The sequence below is a fragment of the Anser brachyrhynchus genome, assembly GCF_964034855.1.
Source record: "Anser brachyrhynchus genome assembly, chromosome: 2".
NCBI classification, from domain to species: domain Eukaryota; kingdom Metazoa; phylum Chordata; class Aves; order Anseriformes; family Anatidae; genus Anser; species Anser brachyrhynchus.
In genome coordinates this window covers 95,938,728-95,957,046 of record NC_137695.1, presented here as the reverse complement: position 1 = coordinate 95,957,046, position 18,319 = coordinate 95,938,728, and the positions used below count along the sequence as shown (strand labels likewise).

At 41.9% G+C, this 18,319-nt stretch overlaps 1 protein-coding gene across 1 annotated transcript in view; it reads right to left on the bottom strand.

The window, feature by feature from the left end:
- Positions 1 to 11,457, bottom strand: part of GALNT12 (polypeptide N-acetylgalactosaminyltransferase 12) — a 49,122-nt gene extending 37,665 nt beyond the window's left edge. Inside the window, exon 1 of the mRNA XM_080580428.1 lies at positions 10,713 to 11,457. Coding sequence (XP_080436554.1) covers positions 10,713 to 11,083 — 371 coding nt within the window. The 5' untranslated portion in view covers positions 11,084 to 11,457. The remainder of the gene's footprint in view (positions 1 to 10,712) is intronic.
- Positions 11,458 to 18,319: the final 6,862 nt, after the last annotated feature.

Sequence of the window (18,319 nt, the reverse complement as noted above, 5' to 3'; positions counted from 1 at the left end):
AGTTGCATTCCCTTATTTAAAAAGGGAAAGGAAATCCAAAAGGTCTAAAGAAGCTTATAAACCTAATTATAGATTAAAGACTTCAATGGATTTGCTTGAAAATTACATGCTGGAGACAGGAAACATAATTTGGCGGAGAATATGGCAGTCCCCAGACTGCTCCTGATTCATCGTGCATTTCTGCCTCCTCCATCGAGCATTACCAAGGCTCTGGAGAAAAGTCTCTTACAGGACAGAGCAGAGCCCGTGTTTCTTAGGTTTGTGAAGTCAAGAAAGAGGCTAAAACTGAAAAAAAAAAAAAAAAAAAAAAAAAAAAACTCTTATCAAGCACAGTGACCTATTAGCATGGCAAGGAGGAGAGCTGGCTCCCTGTGGCTGCTGCCTGTGCCTGCCCTCAGCCCTCAGTCCCCTGCAGCCAGCTCCCACCTAGCAGGAAAACCTCACTCACCTGACATACCAAAACACCCAGAGCACTACCAAAAGCTCAGTTTCTTAGTCCATTGCATTTATTTGGGGGGGGGACAATCAGCATGCATGTACCAGCTAACATTCTGAAAACTTTTAACTTAAAAAAAATAAAAATAAAAATTGTCATTTAGCTTCTATGCAAGTTTGCATGTTTAACTCATAAGTTATTTCCAAGAAACATATCCATTCCTAGATTATTGCTAAATGGCTGCCAGTCTCAAATATTGTCACTAAAATGCAGCATACTTTTCTTTATCTTTCTATATTGAAGGAAATTTCAGATAGTTTTGCTCAGTCTTAAAAAATAATGTCATTGTAGAGATCACAAAGCTAAAGCACTTAAACCCTACAAAAATAATGATGCAAGAAAATCATGAAAAACAATGGTTTTCTGAAATAAAAATGTTTAGAAGTGTCATTGCTTAACAATTAAGGATACATATCGACACTAAACATTAACACTTAAAAAGAAAAACAAGCTTCAAAAAAAAAAAAAAACACACTACAGATACAAAACCTGACTTCAAGACTAGTGGTCTCCTCCATTTCCCAGAGTCTACTTACAACAACCATCTTCACATCACATCTTCTGTATCCACCCTTGCAAACTTCCAGATACATTTCCATCCCCCACGTGTCACTCAAGTATCCAAGCCCCTACTTTCTATGTGAATCAATTCACTTCTACTTTGGGTTACTGAGAACAACAAACGTATATAAGTTACAATATGTCATTAAAATGACAGGGAGGATATAAACTCGTGACAGGAGTCCAAAAACACGTTTTTGCAGATAGAGAATGTGTATTTATATTGCCTATATTGCAAGCTGCTTTCCGCTCCTAAGGCATGCTTCAGCGCCACCCCTAAGCATCCAACACTGTCCTCGCCTAGGCCGGGGGCCCACGGTCAGACAGCATTACCTGCACCTCACGGCAACTATCTGAAAGCCAGGTGCCGTCCCTGAGCTGGTTGTCTGGGTTCTGCGTGTCCATGAAGACACAGACAGAAGGTGATCCCCCTCACATTCCCTGGGATACTCATCCAGGATGGACAAACAGGCCTCTGTAGGCCCTCACCTCTCCTTTGTCAACAGAGGTTTCACAGTAGAGTAGATGCTTTGCTTTCCGTGGCTGAAGTTAAGTGAGAGGAAACTACCCATGGCCCCTACTAGCGACTGATACACCACCTTGAACCTCAGTATCATAACCACCAAACAGTTCAAAGAAGCACCATGTGGTCATAAGGAAAGGAGTTGCTTGTAAACGTGACATTTCTAAGCATGGGAAATAAACACAACAGCTCTGTCATCTGCATTCCAGCAAATTCCACCACTCTTCTCATTGCCTCATTCTACCACAGGGATTTGTTTTTATTTGTTTGTATTTATACAGATTAGCATTAGACAAAGCAAAGCTTTTGTTTATCAACTTATATTCTAATTCAACTTTAATTCTAATTGTGTTCAGCCACAAATCTTTAAATTCCTAGACAGGAAGAGAGAGAATAACCCTGGTACGTGCGTTCCCTTCAGGGAGCACAAACTTAAAAACACATTCACTGTCTACCATCTTTTCTTGATCCTTCTCTACAGCATCTACTCAAACATTTACCTTCACCAAATGAAAACGTATCACCATACAGCAACAGTCTTGTGGGGTTTTCCTTTTATTTCTTTACACTGCCTTTGCCAATTCCATTCTAACTGAGGCTGTGAGGCTGACAAGTTTAATAATTTAACTGTGGAATCTACTATACTACAAAACGTTGTTAGCAAGCATTGCAATTAGGTTATCCATTAGAAACTAAGGAGACATCAGTCAGGAGAAGCCTAAACAAAATTAAGTGGGCTGTTTTGGGGAGTTTTTGTGTCAATTAGCATAATCACTCAATTTATTTCATTTTAAAGAGCTGTCTCTCTCAGAGATGCGTATCTATACGCAGGGAGAGAGAGCATGGACGTGTGTAGACTGGGCACGCTGCCATGAGTTCATAAAGAATGGCTGCTGACATACTTCTGTGCAAGACTTCCACCACAGCTCTAACAGCAATGTGGCAGGAGAAAATACATTTTTAATATCCAAATTTTATGTTCTACATGCCCAGCTACTCGTATTTTAAGAAAAAAAAATAAAAATATCAAACTGAGTTTTCAGAGGTTTGTTAAGAACACAATCTGCTCACAAATAATTTAGTATTTTGTAAAGATATACCTCTCTTTCAGAAGTAACAGACTACAACATTTTAATGAAAAAGTCTGTAGTGAAAATCAATAGGTTTCAGTTATTCTCAGTAATCTATCACAATACAACTGTTTTAGACTGCTAACATTTTTTAAGTTTGTTTTTTAAATTTTCACTACATAGTCCAAAACCATAGGCAAGCTCAAGATTCAAAGGAAGTTCAAAAGAGTACATGCCATTGCCATATCTGATTTAACGTTATTTATGCGACTGTGGTACGTCACATGCCACATGTGCATTGTCACAGTGTCACCCAGCCAGCAGAGCTACACATTTCTTTGGGCTGGGTTTGACCCAGTAGGTCAGGGACCAGGCTTGCTGGGTTTGTGAGGGCAGGCAGTGGCACACTGGCTCACCACACAAGTGCCTTTTCTCTTCCTAATTTGAACACAGTGGGCATCTGAATCCAATTTCACCTCCTCCACCCCATAAACCACAGAGGTATCAGTGTGAGGGACTGCCAAGAGAAAATACCTCCTTGTCCCACCCTCCCAAAGCTGTGCTTCCCCTGAGCCTTCCTCTTAGCCAGCCATGAGCATCTCAAGCTCAGAAGCATGACACAGGTTGCAGCCTTGCTTTCTGAGCCAACCTGCAGTTATCGTGGCTGTACTACCTGCTCCAGGATGAATATGTGTTTGAAAAGCCTTCCTTGCTCCTCCCTGTGACAGCAATCTATGCATAATGCCCATTGTTTGCACCAAAAGCCACGCAGCTCTACTGCATCAAAATCCAAACCAAGGTAAGTGCAACATTTTCAACGCAGTTGAAGGATATGATAAATAGGGTTATTCTTATCTCCTCCAAACACCACCCAACTTTTCATTCTTATATATTTTCTCAGCTGAGAGTACCTTGAAATAAGCATCAGTTCTGCTTAAAAATTAAAAGCCTTAAAGCCTTATCCGAGCAAGGAATGCAAAGACTGCGCCCGGTTCTGCACACCTCCGTGCTGCACAGCACTCAGATATTGCAGAAAAAGGTGTTGAAGTTTACGGAAGGTGTGCCTTGCTCTGCTTAGCAAAGCAGATTAGCAGCAAGCTCCCAATAACTGCCAGGATGGCCAAATTATCAGGGTGAAGGCGTCAGCAGGGCGAGTTGGAGAGACACTGGCTGTACCTCTTGCCACCCACTCTCCTCTATCCCGGCAGGAAGCCACAGTCCGGATCCACGCTATCAAACATGCATCTGGGGGAATAAATCATGATAGGAAAGACTCCCTCCCCAGGACACAGCACAGTCTATGAGACTGTAATGTGATCAAGTCTTTGAAAAGTGAGGCTAGCTAGATTATGGAGCAGTTTTCCAGACTATTTTAAAGTCTTATTTTACCAGTGGCAATAAGGTCTTGAAAAGATAAGACTTCCAAACACCAATTTGGGATTTCAGGTCATAAAGGGCTGCTATAAAAACACCATAAGATGCAAGGAAGAAAGTTAGTAAGTCTTCTGATATAGAAGTAAATATTAGTAAAGAAGTTTGAAGAAAAATACAAACCTCTTTAAACCAGATTAAAAATGTATTAAGAAAAAAAATCATCTATAAATCCATATCCTAATATTCACTTTTTTTTTTTGATCTATGGATCCTCCTAATTCTGTAATATTATAAAAAGACTATAGATGTTCCTACCTAGCCCAGCTTCTGGAAATCATTTCGCCACATACCCATTGGGAAAAAATATGTTTTTATTTATTTATTTATTTATTTTGCAGATTTAAAGCAGTGTTGTCATTTGGTCAAATGGCTACCCGCATTTGCAATCTTCTTCCAAATCAGTGAGACACTTAACATTTGTACCAAGCTATACGATTTCCTACACCTACATCCAAAAATTTACTTTCAAGTGAGTAATTTGATTCAGGACAAGAAAAAAAAATTTGCAAAGTAATACAGTAACTGAAAGTTATTGCAACCATCAGTAACGGCAGGGTGCAGATGCACCTGGTCCTTAGAGACATCCGTGTATAGTGAAAGCACTGTTTGGGGAAAAAAAAAAAAAAAAGCACTTTGTGCTTTACTGTCACTGATCTGGGAACTATGTCACATTAAAATGAAACCAACTGAAACCAAGCAGTCACCTAGAGGTCAGAGGAAGCTGAGGATCTCCGCAAAGAACTGTAAAGAAAAGTGTTCACGAAATAACACTGCAAGCTCTACTAGATGTTGGAGGGTGACCACTGAACAGAAGCATAATGGCAAAGACAACTGACACATTTTTTACAGAAGATAGGAAACAGCATCTCAAAAATAGTAAGATATCCCAAAGTACCAAAGCACATGTGGAAGCACTGTTGTATTTGTACCGCTACAAAATGAAAGCCTACTTATTAAAAAAATAAATAAAAAATAGTATTAATGCTGCAGATGTATTACTCCTCCACTTAACTGCAGGAGGAAGGAATGAGAAGGCCCAGTTACACTCTGCTTTGTGGGTCTAAAGCCTATATTTACGCAAGTGAACAACTCTGCAAACTAATAAAGTAATGACTACAAGGTATCATGGCTAATGTAGTTGCTGATAACCAATCATCCTTTCCAGAAAAGCTCAGAAAAACAAAAACAAGCAAACAAAAAACCTCAACCACAGTGTTATGAAGCTACTGAAAGTGTATACAACTGCAAGTGTTTTACGCAAAATGTTTGCTCTTGAGTAGGGAAGTGTGGTCTGGTTTGGACTCTGCTCAGCTATAAAGCAAGGGCATAGCTAATAAACCCAGGTGCAGGCAATGCCTGCATTGCAAAGAGGCACATGGGCAAGTTCAAACTTCTGCAGATAAGCACAGCACTTATGGTGAAAGTGGACTCCTTGGCGTTAAGAAGTCACTACTGTTTTTTATCTGCTATCTGAAAATGAAATGAGAAGCTCACAGCGAAGCCAGGGCACTGGAGAGGAAACCCTCGGCTGTGGCGCCATTTCCTGCAGCACGGCAGCAGGTGAAACTCCTGGTGGGAGCCGCCTGCCCATCGAAACGAGGTGCTGTCATTTTTAGCGTGGAGCAAAACCAGTCTTGAAAGTTGCTCGGGGAATTTGCTAGTGAGATAATGCCAGATGAGCAGACTACGTAATTTGGTATTTACAATCCAGCAAACTAAACAAAACACTGTACCAAGAGGAACGGTAAGTGACTCGCACTCAAATCCGGGAATAGGTGGAAAAAGCAGTTTTGAAAGTCAGGACAATCTTAGCAGAAGTCTGCTGCTCTGAACTCAAGGACAACATCCCCCAAAAGAAATAATACTACAGGCATAAATAGCGATGGTGAGGAACTAAGGAGGAACTAAGCTCTGTGTGTGCATGTATTTAAGCACATGTATATTTAAAGACATATCTACATATATTTAAACAAGCCCTCTCTCCAAACCACAGAAAATTTTCTACAATTAAAGAACGAACCTCTAAGACTTTTTACAGCTGTTAATGATTAAGCAGACCAGATTCAGTGTTTGGAGGGGGGGTTCTGTGGTGACCCAAAATCACTTGCCAGGTAAGGGATGACAGAAAAGACTTGCAACTCCGTTTGCTTTTCAGCATGAGTGAAATGAAGCCCAAAGGGCTGATTCGGGCTTCCACCATGAAAAAGACAGCATGAAATGCCGAGTATGTGAAAAATACTGAGTCAGCACGAAAGCGCCTCTCCCTGCCTTGCTCCTCCTATAACTAGAGCCAGCCAAAAGGAAACCATCCCTGAATAAACGGGCAACGCACACGTAATGTGAAGAATATACCTCCCTTCCACACCCCCCTCCAAAAAAAAAAAAAAAAAAAGGTAGAATGTCTAAAATCAGGAAAAACTCTTGGGCACAGTCCTTAACTGAAAAGACCTCTGGCAGAAAAACTAGAAATGTCTTTCTCACACATTGTACAAGACTGTCCAAGAGATCCCGGGGCTGTGCAGTCCCACAGACCAGAAGACCAGCTCGTCAGGAGAAACCCTACAAGAGGGGACGGGCCATGCTGCCGGGGAGGGAATGCTGAGCAGCATGCACCAGCAGCCAAAATGCACAGGTCTGAGCCCACTGTGTGGCACTTGCAGGGCGTCAGCCCGAGCAGGACCCTCAGAAAGTCAGCGGTTGACAGGATGCTTGCTTGTTGTTGCACACGTGTATAAATGGGAAAAACGAAGGACAGACTTTGGGAAGAAAATCTGGCCCATCTAGGTAACATGATGATTGGGAAAAAATTCACAGTGGCCCTGAAAGAGGTACCCAGAGAAGCTGCTGAGTACCCATCCTTTGAGACTTTCTGAATTTGATCAGACAAGGAAAGCCTGCAGCAATAACCCCGAAGTTGCCCTGCTTTGAGGATACTGGACCAGAAACCCCTGAGATTTAATCCAACCTCAGTCACTCTATGATCCTCTGACATATTTCACGCCCAGCCTTTCACATATTGTATCACCGTTTGGTAATCTCCTGGTAAATCATACATTCTTATCTATATTTTATACAAAATATGATTATGGCTTAATTATTTACGTATATAATATGTATGTGCACACAGCTCTAGCCCAAATAAGACCAAAAAGTCTTTGTGTGATGAAACACAGTAGTATCAGTTGCTGACTTCAAGTTAAGACAGTTAAAGGAAGCAGCAACCGTCTAAAGGAAACTATAGAAGTTGTCAAACACTCTAAGTCTGTAAATCTAGAGAAACACGATCAGTTCCCAGAATAACACGTTATGGTGGTCTGTGAGAACAAGGAATAAAGGTCCTCTGAACATTTACTTCTGCAGGAATCTATTAGTAGGAGAAATATCTAATGTCGATCAAACTTTGTAATACAGTGCATAACATCTGTATAGAATTCGTAGTCAAACACTACATTATTTTGGGGGCTAAAATCAGACCGTCATCCTTCTCTTCCTGCCCATTACAGCCAGACAACACTGGACACCTCCACAGCTACCTTTATTAGTAAATAATTATTGCTACATGTCCGGTCTGACAGCAAGCCCAGGATATACAATACACATCAAGAGGAAAAAATTTATGTCACTAGTTTCTGATAAAGAAGAACTTTATATCCACAATTTTGCAGATCAGGTTTAAAGGTTTCATAGTTCAGATATTCTCCTTCTTATTATAAGATTATATTCAAAAATTATAGTTGGTATCACCCAGAGAGTAGGTCACTAATGAACGTGGGAGGACATTAGGGCTAAAAGGAGCAATGGAGCATTCAGGTAGTGGGGACGTTGCCAATATTTATTTCCCTTTCTTTTCATCTTCCCATTTTCCTTCGACCTAAATTTCCAGACTCACCTCTAAACATACAAGGATACATTGAAACAGACCAAAAGCACATAGCTCAGAATGTCTCCAAGCCCAGTATCTGTTAATATCTGATGAATCCTTGATTTGAATTTCACAGTGGATGGACTTCCTTATACTTTACAGCAAACGGATTCTTGGAGCAAGGAGGTGGCTCGATTTGCTTCACCCACTTCATGCACCAACCTCGCACTGCAGGGGCTCAGCAACAGGCACCCCTCAGTAGCTTGTCTTCCAGGCTGAAGAGCTGCACATTAGTCATTTCATTATAGGAGCCTTCCCATAAGCTGAACAGCACTGGGTCCCGCAAGATTTTTGTGGAACTTTACCAGCAGCCTTCCTTCACTACAAAAAAAAAAGTAAGTGACTGCTTCCCAGCTTTTATCCAGTTATGGATAATTAAGGAATTTCCACCTTATTTCACACCTGTTTAAGGAACTCATCAAAAGGCTCTGAGAATACCAACACATTATGCCTTCTTATCCATACAGTTATTTTGTTTTTTCAAAGCACTCCAATAGGTTTGAGACATGTCATGCCTGACAAAAGCCAGGGCAACTCCTTCTCAATAGACCACACCTATCTACATGCAACTAATTCTATTCCTTACCACAGTTTCTAAATAACAAACTTGGAAGAGGTCCAAGCTTTACCAGTACACAGTTCTCTTCCTCTCCTCCAGAGCGCCACTTAAAAAAAAAAAAAAAAAAAGTGGTATATCTGTCACTTTCCCGTCATTAGGTACCAGAATAGTTCCATTGATCACATCTAAAAATGTAGCTTTTGCATCATTTTTAGGGACGGATGAAGTCTACCATTACTTCTTATTTCCTGCCATCAGCCTCTCCTAACGCCCCAACGTGCATTAAAGATCATGAAATGCTGAACTGAACTGGCTGGTCAAGCATTACCAACCCGAAAACAAAGTAAACCAGATATTTCCTAGACTTGACATATCCATATAGCCTCTAATGTTACACTGAAGTGCAATGAATTTTTGGTCAGTACAGGCTTGTTGATACCTTTTTTAGTACTTTTTTTTTTTTTTTCACTTATCTCTTACACAGTCTTCCCTCTTAAGAAAGGTAATAACAACCTTATTGCAAAATTGTCTTTGGGGATTTCTTTTTTACATTTGCTGTGTGAGTTGGATACATGTTCTGTGATATTCCTGCCATAATTTAGATTTAACTGTGCAGAAAGGCACGAAGAACTTCAGTGTACCAGCAGATACTAAAGCAGTACAATACAGCCCTATCTTCAGAAGACAATTATCTCCAAGATTACATCACTGACGCTTTGCAATCCTTTAGTTTGGATCTATTTTGTCATTTCAACATCGAAGTATTAAAATCAAAACGGATGCTTAATTGTAGCAAGATTTATCTGTCTACTTACACTACTTTCATTTCAGGAATCTCCCCCCTTTATTTACAATGTCCCCGCTCAACAACTGTGATCTTCCATTTCCTCCAACATCCTGTCTGAGAGAAATGGCAGGAGTCCAAAGCAATTTGTTAAAATGATTTAAATTCTTCCTGTAGGAACGCGATTAAAGTGGTCCTTTCTAGCCTATGATCTAAAGACTGCTTCTAAAGGGAGGGTAAAACCTAACTAAGAAAAACAAGCCTACCACCAGGGTTAAGTTTATGATAAAAATGCCTTGCATTCGCACTGTGATTTTTTAAGAGCTACCATAAGATTCATGTTTTAGATTGAGCACTTGTAACTAGAATCGGGTGAGCTACCAGCCAGGACACACTGACACGAAGAGAAGGTACGGTGGAGGCAGAGCCCTGCTCTTTCCACAGCTCCTCGCGACCACACAAGCCCATTGCAACGAAATAAACTGGTGGAAGCCAAGGCCTGGAGGAACAGAGGAAAGGACTTGGAGGGGCTGGTAGCAACCATGGCTTTGCCCTCTTTGGCTGAAGGCACATACCCACAACTGGTCAATGTATAGTTTAAGACCATTCTTCTCCCCAGCTGGCTGCCCACTGGCGGTGCCCACTGAACCAAGGAACAGAGTACCTCTGAACCACCGAGCAAAGCATTTGCATCAGGCCAGAACCTGCCATATAGCCCAACTTGCTGTGCAGCAGCAGCTTCATGACCGCACCGAACTGTTGCCTGCCAACTAGGACCATCGAATAGTATCTAACCCTTATTTTTAAAGCGCTGATACCATTATCTCTGGTAAATTGTCCCAACAACTGACCATTGAGGAACACGGAAAGCACCAGTTTAGAAGAGCATTATGTATCTCAGGGGGCATTTCTACACGACACAACAGCATGTGATCCTGGTAAGTCTGTGTCTGAGCCTGCTTGGTGATAAAACAGACTGCTTCATCCTGCACGGCATCAGCCCCTCGAGTGCCGTGCAAGGCTGAATTCTGGAAAGTACAATGTTTGCAGAGCTGGGAGTGGTTGGAAAAAAGCGTGCTGGCTGCGGTGACCTGCCCAAGGGACAGCAGCAGGAGAAGCCCTGCGCTCCCGGGCTGGCACCAGGCTGCTGCGGGTAGCGGAGGGACTTGGCTTCTCCCGAGTCACACACGCACCTGCACCGGGCGCCTTTTTATGCCTTTCAGAAGAGAGCAGAAGGAAAAGCGTCGACGGCTTCAAGCCTGCTAGTGAGGGCTGCGGTGTTAAAGCTGTTTAGCGGGTTGGGAAGAGCGACGGGGTGCGAGGGGCGGCGGAGAGGCCCCGCCGCTGCCCCCCGGGTACTCACAGCGGGTGCCAGCGCTCGGGCAGGCGGCGGTGCAGCGAGATGCGGTCGCTCAGGTAGATGTTGATCTGGTGCCGCCGGATGCTCTCCTCCTGGCGCCGCTTCTCGGCCGGGCTCAGCTCCAGCCGCACCGCCCGGCCCAGCTCGCCCAGCGCCCCCGGCTCCGGGCCGGGCTTGGCGTACACGGGCTTCCGCAGCGAGGCTTCGTCGGCGGGCGGCGGAGGCGAGGGGTCGCCGCGGCGGGGCGGGGGGCCGCGCCGCCAGGCGAAGAAGCCGAGGGCGGCCAGCAGCCCCAGCGCCAGCAGCGCGCCCCCGCCGCGGGACCCCCGGCCCCGCTTGCCCCGGCACACGCCGCGGCCGAGGCGGCCGGCCATGCCGAGCGGGCTTGCGGGCGGGAGGAGCCGCCTCTCCCGGACACAGAGGCGGACACGGGCACGCCTCGCCCCGGGGGAGCTCGGCAATAAGTTCTCGCCAACCTGCACCGGCCACGCAGCGCAGCCGGCGCCTGCTCTGCCCCCCTCGGCTTCGCCAGGAAACCCGCCCGGCTCCTCCGCCGCGGCTCCTCCCTCCTTCCCGCCCCGCCGCCGGCCAGCCCGCGGGGCACGGCTCGGCTCGGCTCGGCTCGGCTCGGCGCCGAGACCCTTCAGCGGGCGGGACCTGGCGGCCCCAGGGTGGGCGCAGCCCGCGGCTTGCTCCGGGATGTCCCGGTGGCGGAGCTCCCGCTGGCCCCGGGGACTGTGAGGGGCAGGGAGGGAGCGGTGGGGATAGGCCCTGTGCTGCTGGTCCAGGCACTGCGGGTGTAGAGTGAACCTTTCTTACCTGTGGTGGGGGGATGCGGTCACCCCAGAGCGTGAGGGAGCTGTGTGGTGGACACGTGTATGTACCCCCAGTGAGGGAAAGTTAGGATGGCACAGGGCTACCATGGCCACAGCGAGCAGCTTTACCTCATGGGGATCACCAGGTTGGCCCCAAGGCATCCAGGAGGGTGACAAGGGACATTTCGTGCCGTGGAGGGACTAAGAAGAGCTTTGGGGTGGAAGGAAAGAATCCTGTAGGAAAACAGGCTTCATCAGCTCCGCTGCCTCCAGGACAGCACGTGGTTTGACAAAAATGAACGGAAAATGGGCCAAGAAGCTGTGGGAGTTAATGACAAGCTCTTTTTTTCACTGGAGAAAGTGGTCCTCTTTGTTGAAAAAAGTCTTTAACGTGACCTCATAGATAGAAATCCGGAAGACAAGTGAAATCCCAAACTCACTATCCAGATAACGGGCAGCCCATTCCATGACTTGACAGAACTATGGAAAAAAGCAACCATGGCACTTAGTCTGAACTTTCTGTTTGACTTTTTCATTTTACCCCTTAATAGTATTTAGCCTTCTTTGTTTAAACTTAAGATCCTGAGGCCATGCGATCACATGAGAATTTGTGGGTTTGCTGTTGAAAACAAATTAGGCATAATACAGCTGATGCAGTTTATCTCTCAAGAGCAGCAGGGAGCTGAAACGCTGTTTTTGAAGTGTTACGTGCACTGTGGCTTTTACAAAGAGGTGTTTGTCCTCTGATTTTGGAGGCCTATCAAGCTCAACCCAGCCGAGGACTCTGGCCATGCCCAGAGGGACGCAGCAGAATTAGGTGTGCTCACCAGCACTGCTGAGGAGTGAACGAAAACATTTCTGATGCTAAGCAAGAGGAAAAACCTGGTCACTACCAGACAGGGTCATAGCATGCAGTTATGAGCTATTTCCGATTTTAGATGCTAACAAATAGTAGATGGGACAACAAACGCAGAGGCAGTCAACTACTCTGGAGGCCTTGCTCTGGACAGAAGGTTGCTGAATAATAATGAGTCACCCTGATGCTGGAAAACTACCATAAAGCAAGGAGTTTTGGTGGATTTGATGATGAGTATGTGTGTGGATAGATATAACTTAATAATTTCTTATCCAGCAATACAGTTGTCTATTATAGATAACTATATATACGTAAAACCTAGTTTCAAATTACATTTACATGTTGCAATAAAACTTAAGCTTAATAGTAGCAATGTATATATGTGTAAAGATGCTTTGCAGCCAACTTTTAAATACCAACATGATGGACATTAGAATATACATTGTATGTAAAGGAAGCTAAAACCCTAAAAATGCAGGTGACATTTCTGGTGCATGCTGTGGGCTTAGGTTTGGTTGTTTGGAATAAATAGTCTTGATTTCTCCCTTTGTGGGAGGCTGCAAATTACGTAGAAGATGGTAACAAATATTAAGCATGAGGAACCAAACAAGACTTTCTTGGAATTAATCAAAGGAGAAGGAGTTCTTCCCAAAAGGAATTATTGGGGAAAATTCAGAACACGTAAAGAGCAAAATTCAGGGCTGAGATTTAACTAAGAACAGTGGGAAAGAAAACAGGAGTATTCTGCTGCAGGGGTTAATTTTACGTATTAGAACAATACAGAGGGTGCACAAGAATATGATTGCATCACTAAAACAAGTTTGGGGTGAAAAAATGGGAAACTGAAGACACGAAAATACTGCAAGAGACATCCTGTAACCAGGATGCGGTCAGACAAGATTGTTGAAGAAGATAACCGGCATAGGAAGAAAGGACTTGCAACAAAAATAGGAGAGCATCAGCTTTCTTTCATGGTGTCATAGAATCATTTAGATTGGAAAGGACCTTTAAGATCCTCAAGTCCAACTGTTAACCTAATCCTAGTGTTAACCTATCTTTCGCAGCAGTAGGAAAGGTTACAGCAGGTAGTACACTAGAAGTGTGCTACTCTGCCTGATAGTTGGCTCTCGGTAGTAATAATGCCATTAAGCCAAGTAACTGGGAAGGCTTTCCATGATCATCATTGCAGCGAGGATTGGAAGTAATGCTAATAAAAGGCAGTTCCCCAAGGGATGATATCCAAGCACATAAATCTGAGGAAACTCAGCAAGAGAAAGTACAATAACTATGCTAATGCAAAAAAAAATAAATAAATAAAAATTAAAAAAAATAAATCAGTTGCATTCACAAATACATCTGGACAAGATATAAAAAATGTGAAGTCAAAGACACTTTTTCTCAACATTTTTTAAGAGTTTTTACAGTTTAATTAAAATGGGGAGACTGACATGTCTGAGCTAAAATACCCAAGGTATAAAGACGTAGGGAAAACCTCTGCTCTGAGTGTAAAAATAAGCCCCAGAAATAAATAAATAAATAAATAAATAAATAAATAAATAAATAAATAAATAAGAACCTTTAATAAGGTTAATGAGTTTCCTACTATCCACAAAGCTTGCAACAGCATTTTAATGGAAAAGTTACTTTTCAGAAATTCTATTGGATTTTTCAGGTTTAATAACAAAACAATTGGTTTTGAGATTTTTGTTTTTTCAAGATTAGTAAGAATATTTAGTGAGATGTAAATTCGGTTACTTTAGGATTTTCAGTTATAAGTAAGTAGAGTAACCAGGCAAGTAATATAAAATCTATAATTGTTTATCAGGAAGATCTAATATGCCCTCAATTGCCAAAACAGAAGGTCAGTGGAATAATACATTTGAAGAGTTTATTTTTTAAAAGTGTAATAGTATTTTTTCACAAAAAAAAAAAAAAGGAGGAAACAAAATATTGCCTAAACCTTTCAGAAAGCAATCAGACATAAAACTAAGAAATGCTGAGAGAAAACTACAGTATGTAGTTACCTGTAAGAATTTATATTATAGTAAATATAATACCTGAAAGTAAGAGTATATCTCATGCTCACTTGAACATTCATTTAAATTGCAGACAATATTTGGTTTATCTAAAATACATGGGCTTGTTGAAGGAATTGGTCTACAGACAACGAAAACTTAAAGCAGTAAGATGAATTATTTTACATGTGTATTATTAGTAGTAGTTATTCTTCCTTTATAGTGATGATGTGCAGTACAGAAAAAAATAGAGGTATTAAATATTGCAAATGCTTTAAAATTTTCCTCATCCAAAGTTTTCTTTTTACAAGATTTTATTTGTTAGATCTGTACTTTTAGTCAAAATAAAGCAAAATTACAGAGGGGAAGTGGGGTTTGGAGATGTATGAGCAGATAGAGACTGCATTTTGAATAAACTCAAAGTTCAAATGGCTTCCTAAATTCACACTTTCTGGGGAAAAGAAAGTACCATATCGTGCTTCAGGATAATACTCCTAGTTTTAGTAACAACCAACATTGAGGTGTTCTCAAAAAAAAGGAAAAAATTATCAGAGGAACATGGTGTACAGATACACTGCAGAGAGATAGGAAATTTGTTCAGGGAGAAGATTCAGTTGAGTTATGAAACGTACATTGGCAAGAGCTGTGGACCAGTGATGGGTCATTGTTCACAGTCACTTTAACTGGGCACAACACAGCATTACCCTGCAAAAAAACTGCTCCCCCCGACTCCCACCTTGGCAGCTTATTCCCTCCTTTGCCAGCACAAGTGTGCTTGTCTTTTTTTAAGCGTTATTTCATCCCATTTTTTGACCAGTGCCAAGCATTTTTTTTTATATTATTATTAAAATGTTTGTCTTGAAAGTGTCATTATTTGGTGTAGTTGCATAATGCAGGCAAAACATGCGATGGGATGGGTGCTGCTTTCCCAGCTGCAGGTATGTGTGAATTTGGGGTGGGTGCTGAGGTCCTTTGTGCTGCAGTGGGGACCCCAATTTTACAGGATAGCCCCTGTGGCAGGAGACAGCCTGACTGCGTAACGAGTAGGCAGAGGCAGAGCATATCAGGAATTTAAATGGGAGGAAGAACAGAGGGTATGGAGGCCTAAAAATAAAATAGGTTAAAAACACAGACTTGATGAGTGAGATAGAAACCATCAACTATTTCAGGCATCTCGTACCAGTCTGAAGAATGAATGCTGTATAATTCTGATACTGACAAGCCAATAAAAACAGACTGATTTGGTGGATGCTGCTTGTACAAGACCTCACCTGTACTGGTTTGCAGAACACTGTATGTGTGTATGTACATATATATGTAGACATATATATGTATACGTACACATACACACACATATACAAAATACCTTGTTCAAATGACCATGTGCAAGCCAGGATAGCCTAAAGATAATAAGGATGTGCATGCCAAAGGCATCATTCGGTTTATTGTTTGCTATGGGTATGTGTTGTTCATTCATAAATTTCCTTTTTCAAATAGAAAGCGTGAACTGTAGACGCTAGAAAAGATCCTAAACATAAAGGAAGTCTTGGCTTGTAAGCTTGAGTATCAAAAACTAATGAAACAAAACTGCAGTTCTGCGCACAGAATACGGTATGACAGGACATGTTACCGAAGGGACTGTTTGAGGTCTATTGCATTTGAATTTTTCTTTGAAATTTGTATGAATTGATTTTTCATAAATTCTTGTGGGGCATAGTAAATTGAAATACTAGATTCCAAACAATTGTTGAAAGTTTGATGAAAAATGTGGCATATTCAGAAACATGTAAGTGAAGTAATTACAAAGTTACAGCAGCTGGTTATAGAAGACAACGTGGAGACTTGTTACATATATGCCATGATTAAAATTCTGATCCAAGGACTCAAGGAGAAATTGAGTGGTGGAATTAGCCGTAGTCATCCCATACTGTAGGCACTTACCATTTTTTTAGTCATTTTTTTAAGGTTGTTTCTGCTTCTGTGTCTGAAAGGACCAAAGTTAACATTTATGAGTCTCATGATACTGGAGAGGTATCTTCTTTTCTCTGATGACATTTCTAATATAGGTCAACCTTTTTCAGTAAGAGATAGACAAGTATCTTCACACAAAACAGATGCTAAAACTTTCAGTTTTCTTTTTCGCAGAAGTATGACTTTCTTGTGATTCACATCAGTAAGGTCTTTCAATAGAAAATAAGCCTTTTATTCCTTGAATTGCCATAAAAATAATGCCATCATATTTGGGGATTTGAGGTGCCATCATCCCCAGACTCTCATAATGAAGATTATGACTGAGTCAGCTATCTGCAGCTTTCTTGATTTTTTTTGGAACAGATTTCTTGGCTACTTGCATTTGTCCTTTCTGAGATATTTTTTATGATGATAGTAATTCTGCAGTCTTCCATATTCTGTGACCCTGAATGATACACGAGGTAGAAATTTGCTCAGGTATCATGGTGTGAGGACATGCCCATTTGTATTATACCCTACTACTACCGTAAAAGCAACCACATTTTCTGTCATGTTATCTGGGCAATTTGTAGTTCTACATCACTGCATGCTTGCCATATTATAGTTATTTTACTAGCTCCACTGGTGCATTACATGCCCTAATGGCTTCCCGTGTTTTGTTTTGCAAATGAGGAGCTCCATCTCTTGCAGAGCAATGGCTCTAAGTTTATTTCCTTTATGTTACATTGTATTGTAAGTAGCTTTAATAAAGCTTATATTGGCCCATTTATCTCCCTGCTGGTGTTTAGATATCACTCGCAGTGGGGACTTCTGTTGGAAAAGGTTCACAAGTGTTGGCCTCACATGTCTGTTCTTGACTCATCTGTTCTGCTTCCTTGGTGTGCCTGCTCTTGTCCTTGCACTTTTCTCATCTTTTTGCCCTCGTTGCAATCCAACACCAACTTATCCAAATGAGCACACTGGTGGCACAAAGGAATTCCATGTGAAAAGCAATGTGTTTTTCAGTGACTGGACAAACCAGATGCAGATGCCTTCCAAATGATCAATGCACCATGTGCACTTGAAAGCCTTGGTTTTGTCTTCTCCTATATTCTCTTGCAGCCTAAGCCTTCTCCATTCTCTTACCCTAATGACCAGTTTGAAAGACTTTGGCTGTTCTTCCATTGCTGAAGAAACTAAGTTGTGCATTTCCCAGAGGACTTGGTAATGCATCACCATAAGAATATCCAATAGCACTTTATTCATTTCAGAAGAGATATGATTGTTACCTGATTCCTATCAGTGGCAGAAATCACTGTGTGATCACATCTCTATAAATGCCTAGAAAGCTGACTGAAGATAGCCATGATCATCAGATAACAACAGCAGAATTTAGCACAAATAATTTCCTCTTTCATTTTGTAAACCCCAACAAATATCTCCTGTTGCTTATGAGTTTCTTCAAAGAAGAGTTGCATCTTTTGCTGCTAAGTTTCTAATTATATTTGTGATATGTTTGTCTGGAGTTTCAAACCATTAGTAGAATTTGATAGCATGATCATCAGCTACATAACATAAACTTGTATGATCAACACATTCAGCAGCTTATCTCAAAAGGTAAACTGGAGAGATCCTGTCACTAATTTGACTTTATCCAAGCATGCACTTTGATATGGTAAGTATGACCCAGTTTTCTTGAATCCTGAATAATGTATTGCATTAATCACTCTTGTCATTCCATTCTTCCAAGCTCTGAAATCTTGCTTGAAATTAATTACACCGTCCAGTTTTATTCATCACAGTGAGTTCCTCACACTTCTGTACTGTTGAGAGCGGTTTTATTGGCTAGACCAAAAGTTTGCCTAGCCATGTATCTTGCTTCTGATGATGGCCAGCATAAACATCTTTGTGCTTACGGATTTTTTTTAACAAAAGTACCCATGTTAAATGTTTACATGTTTTACATTATTTAAT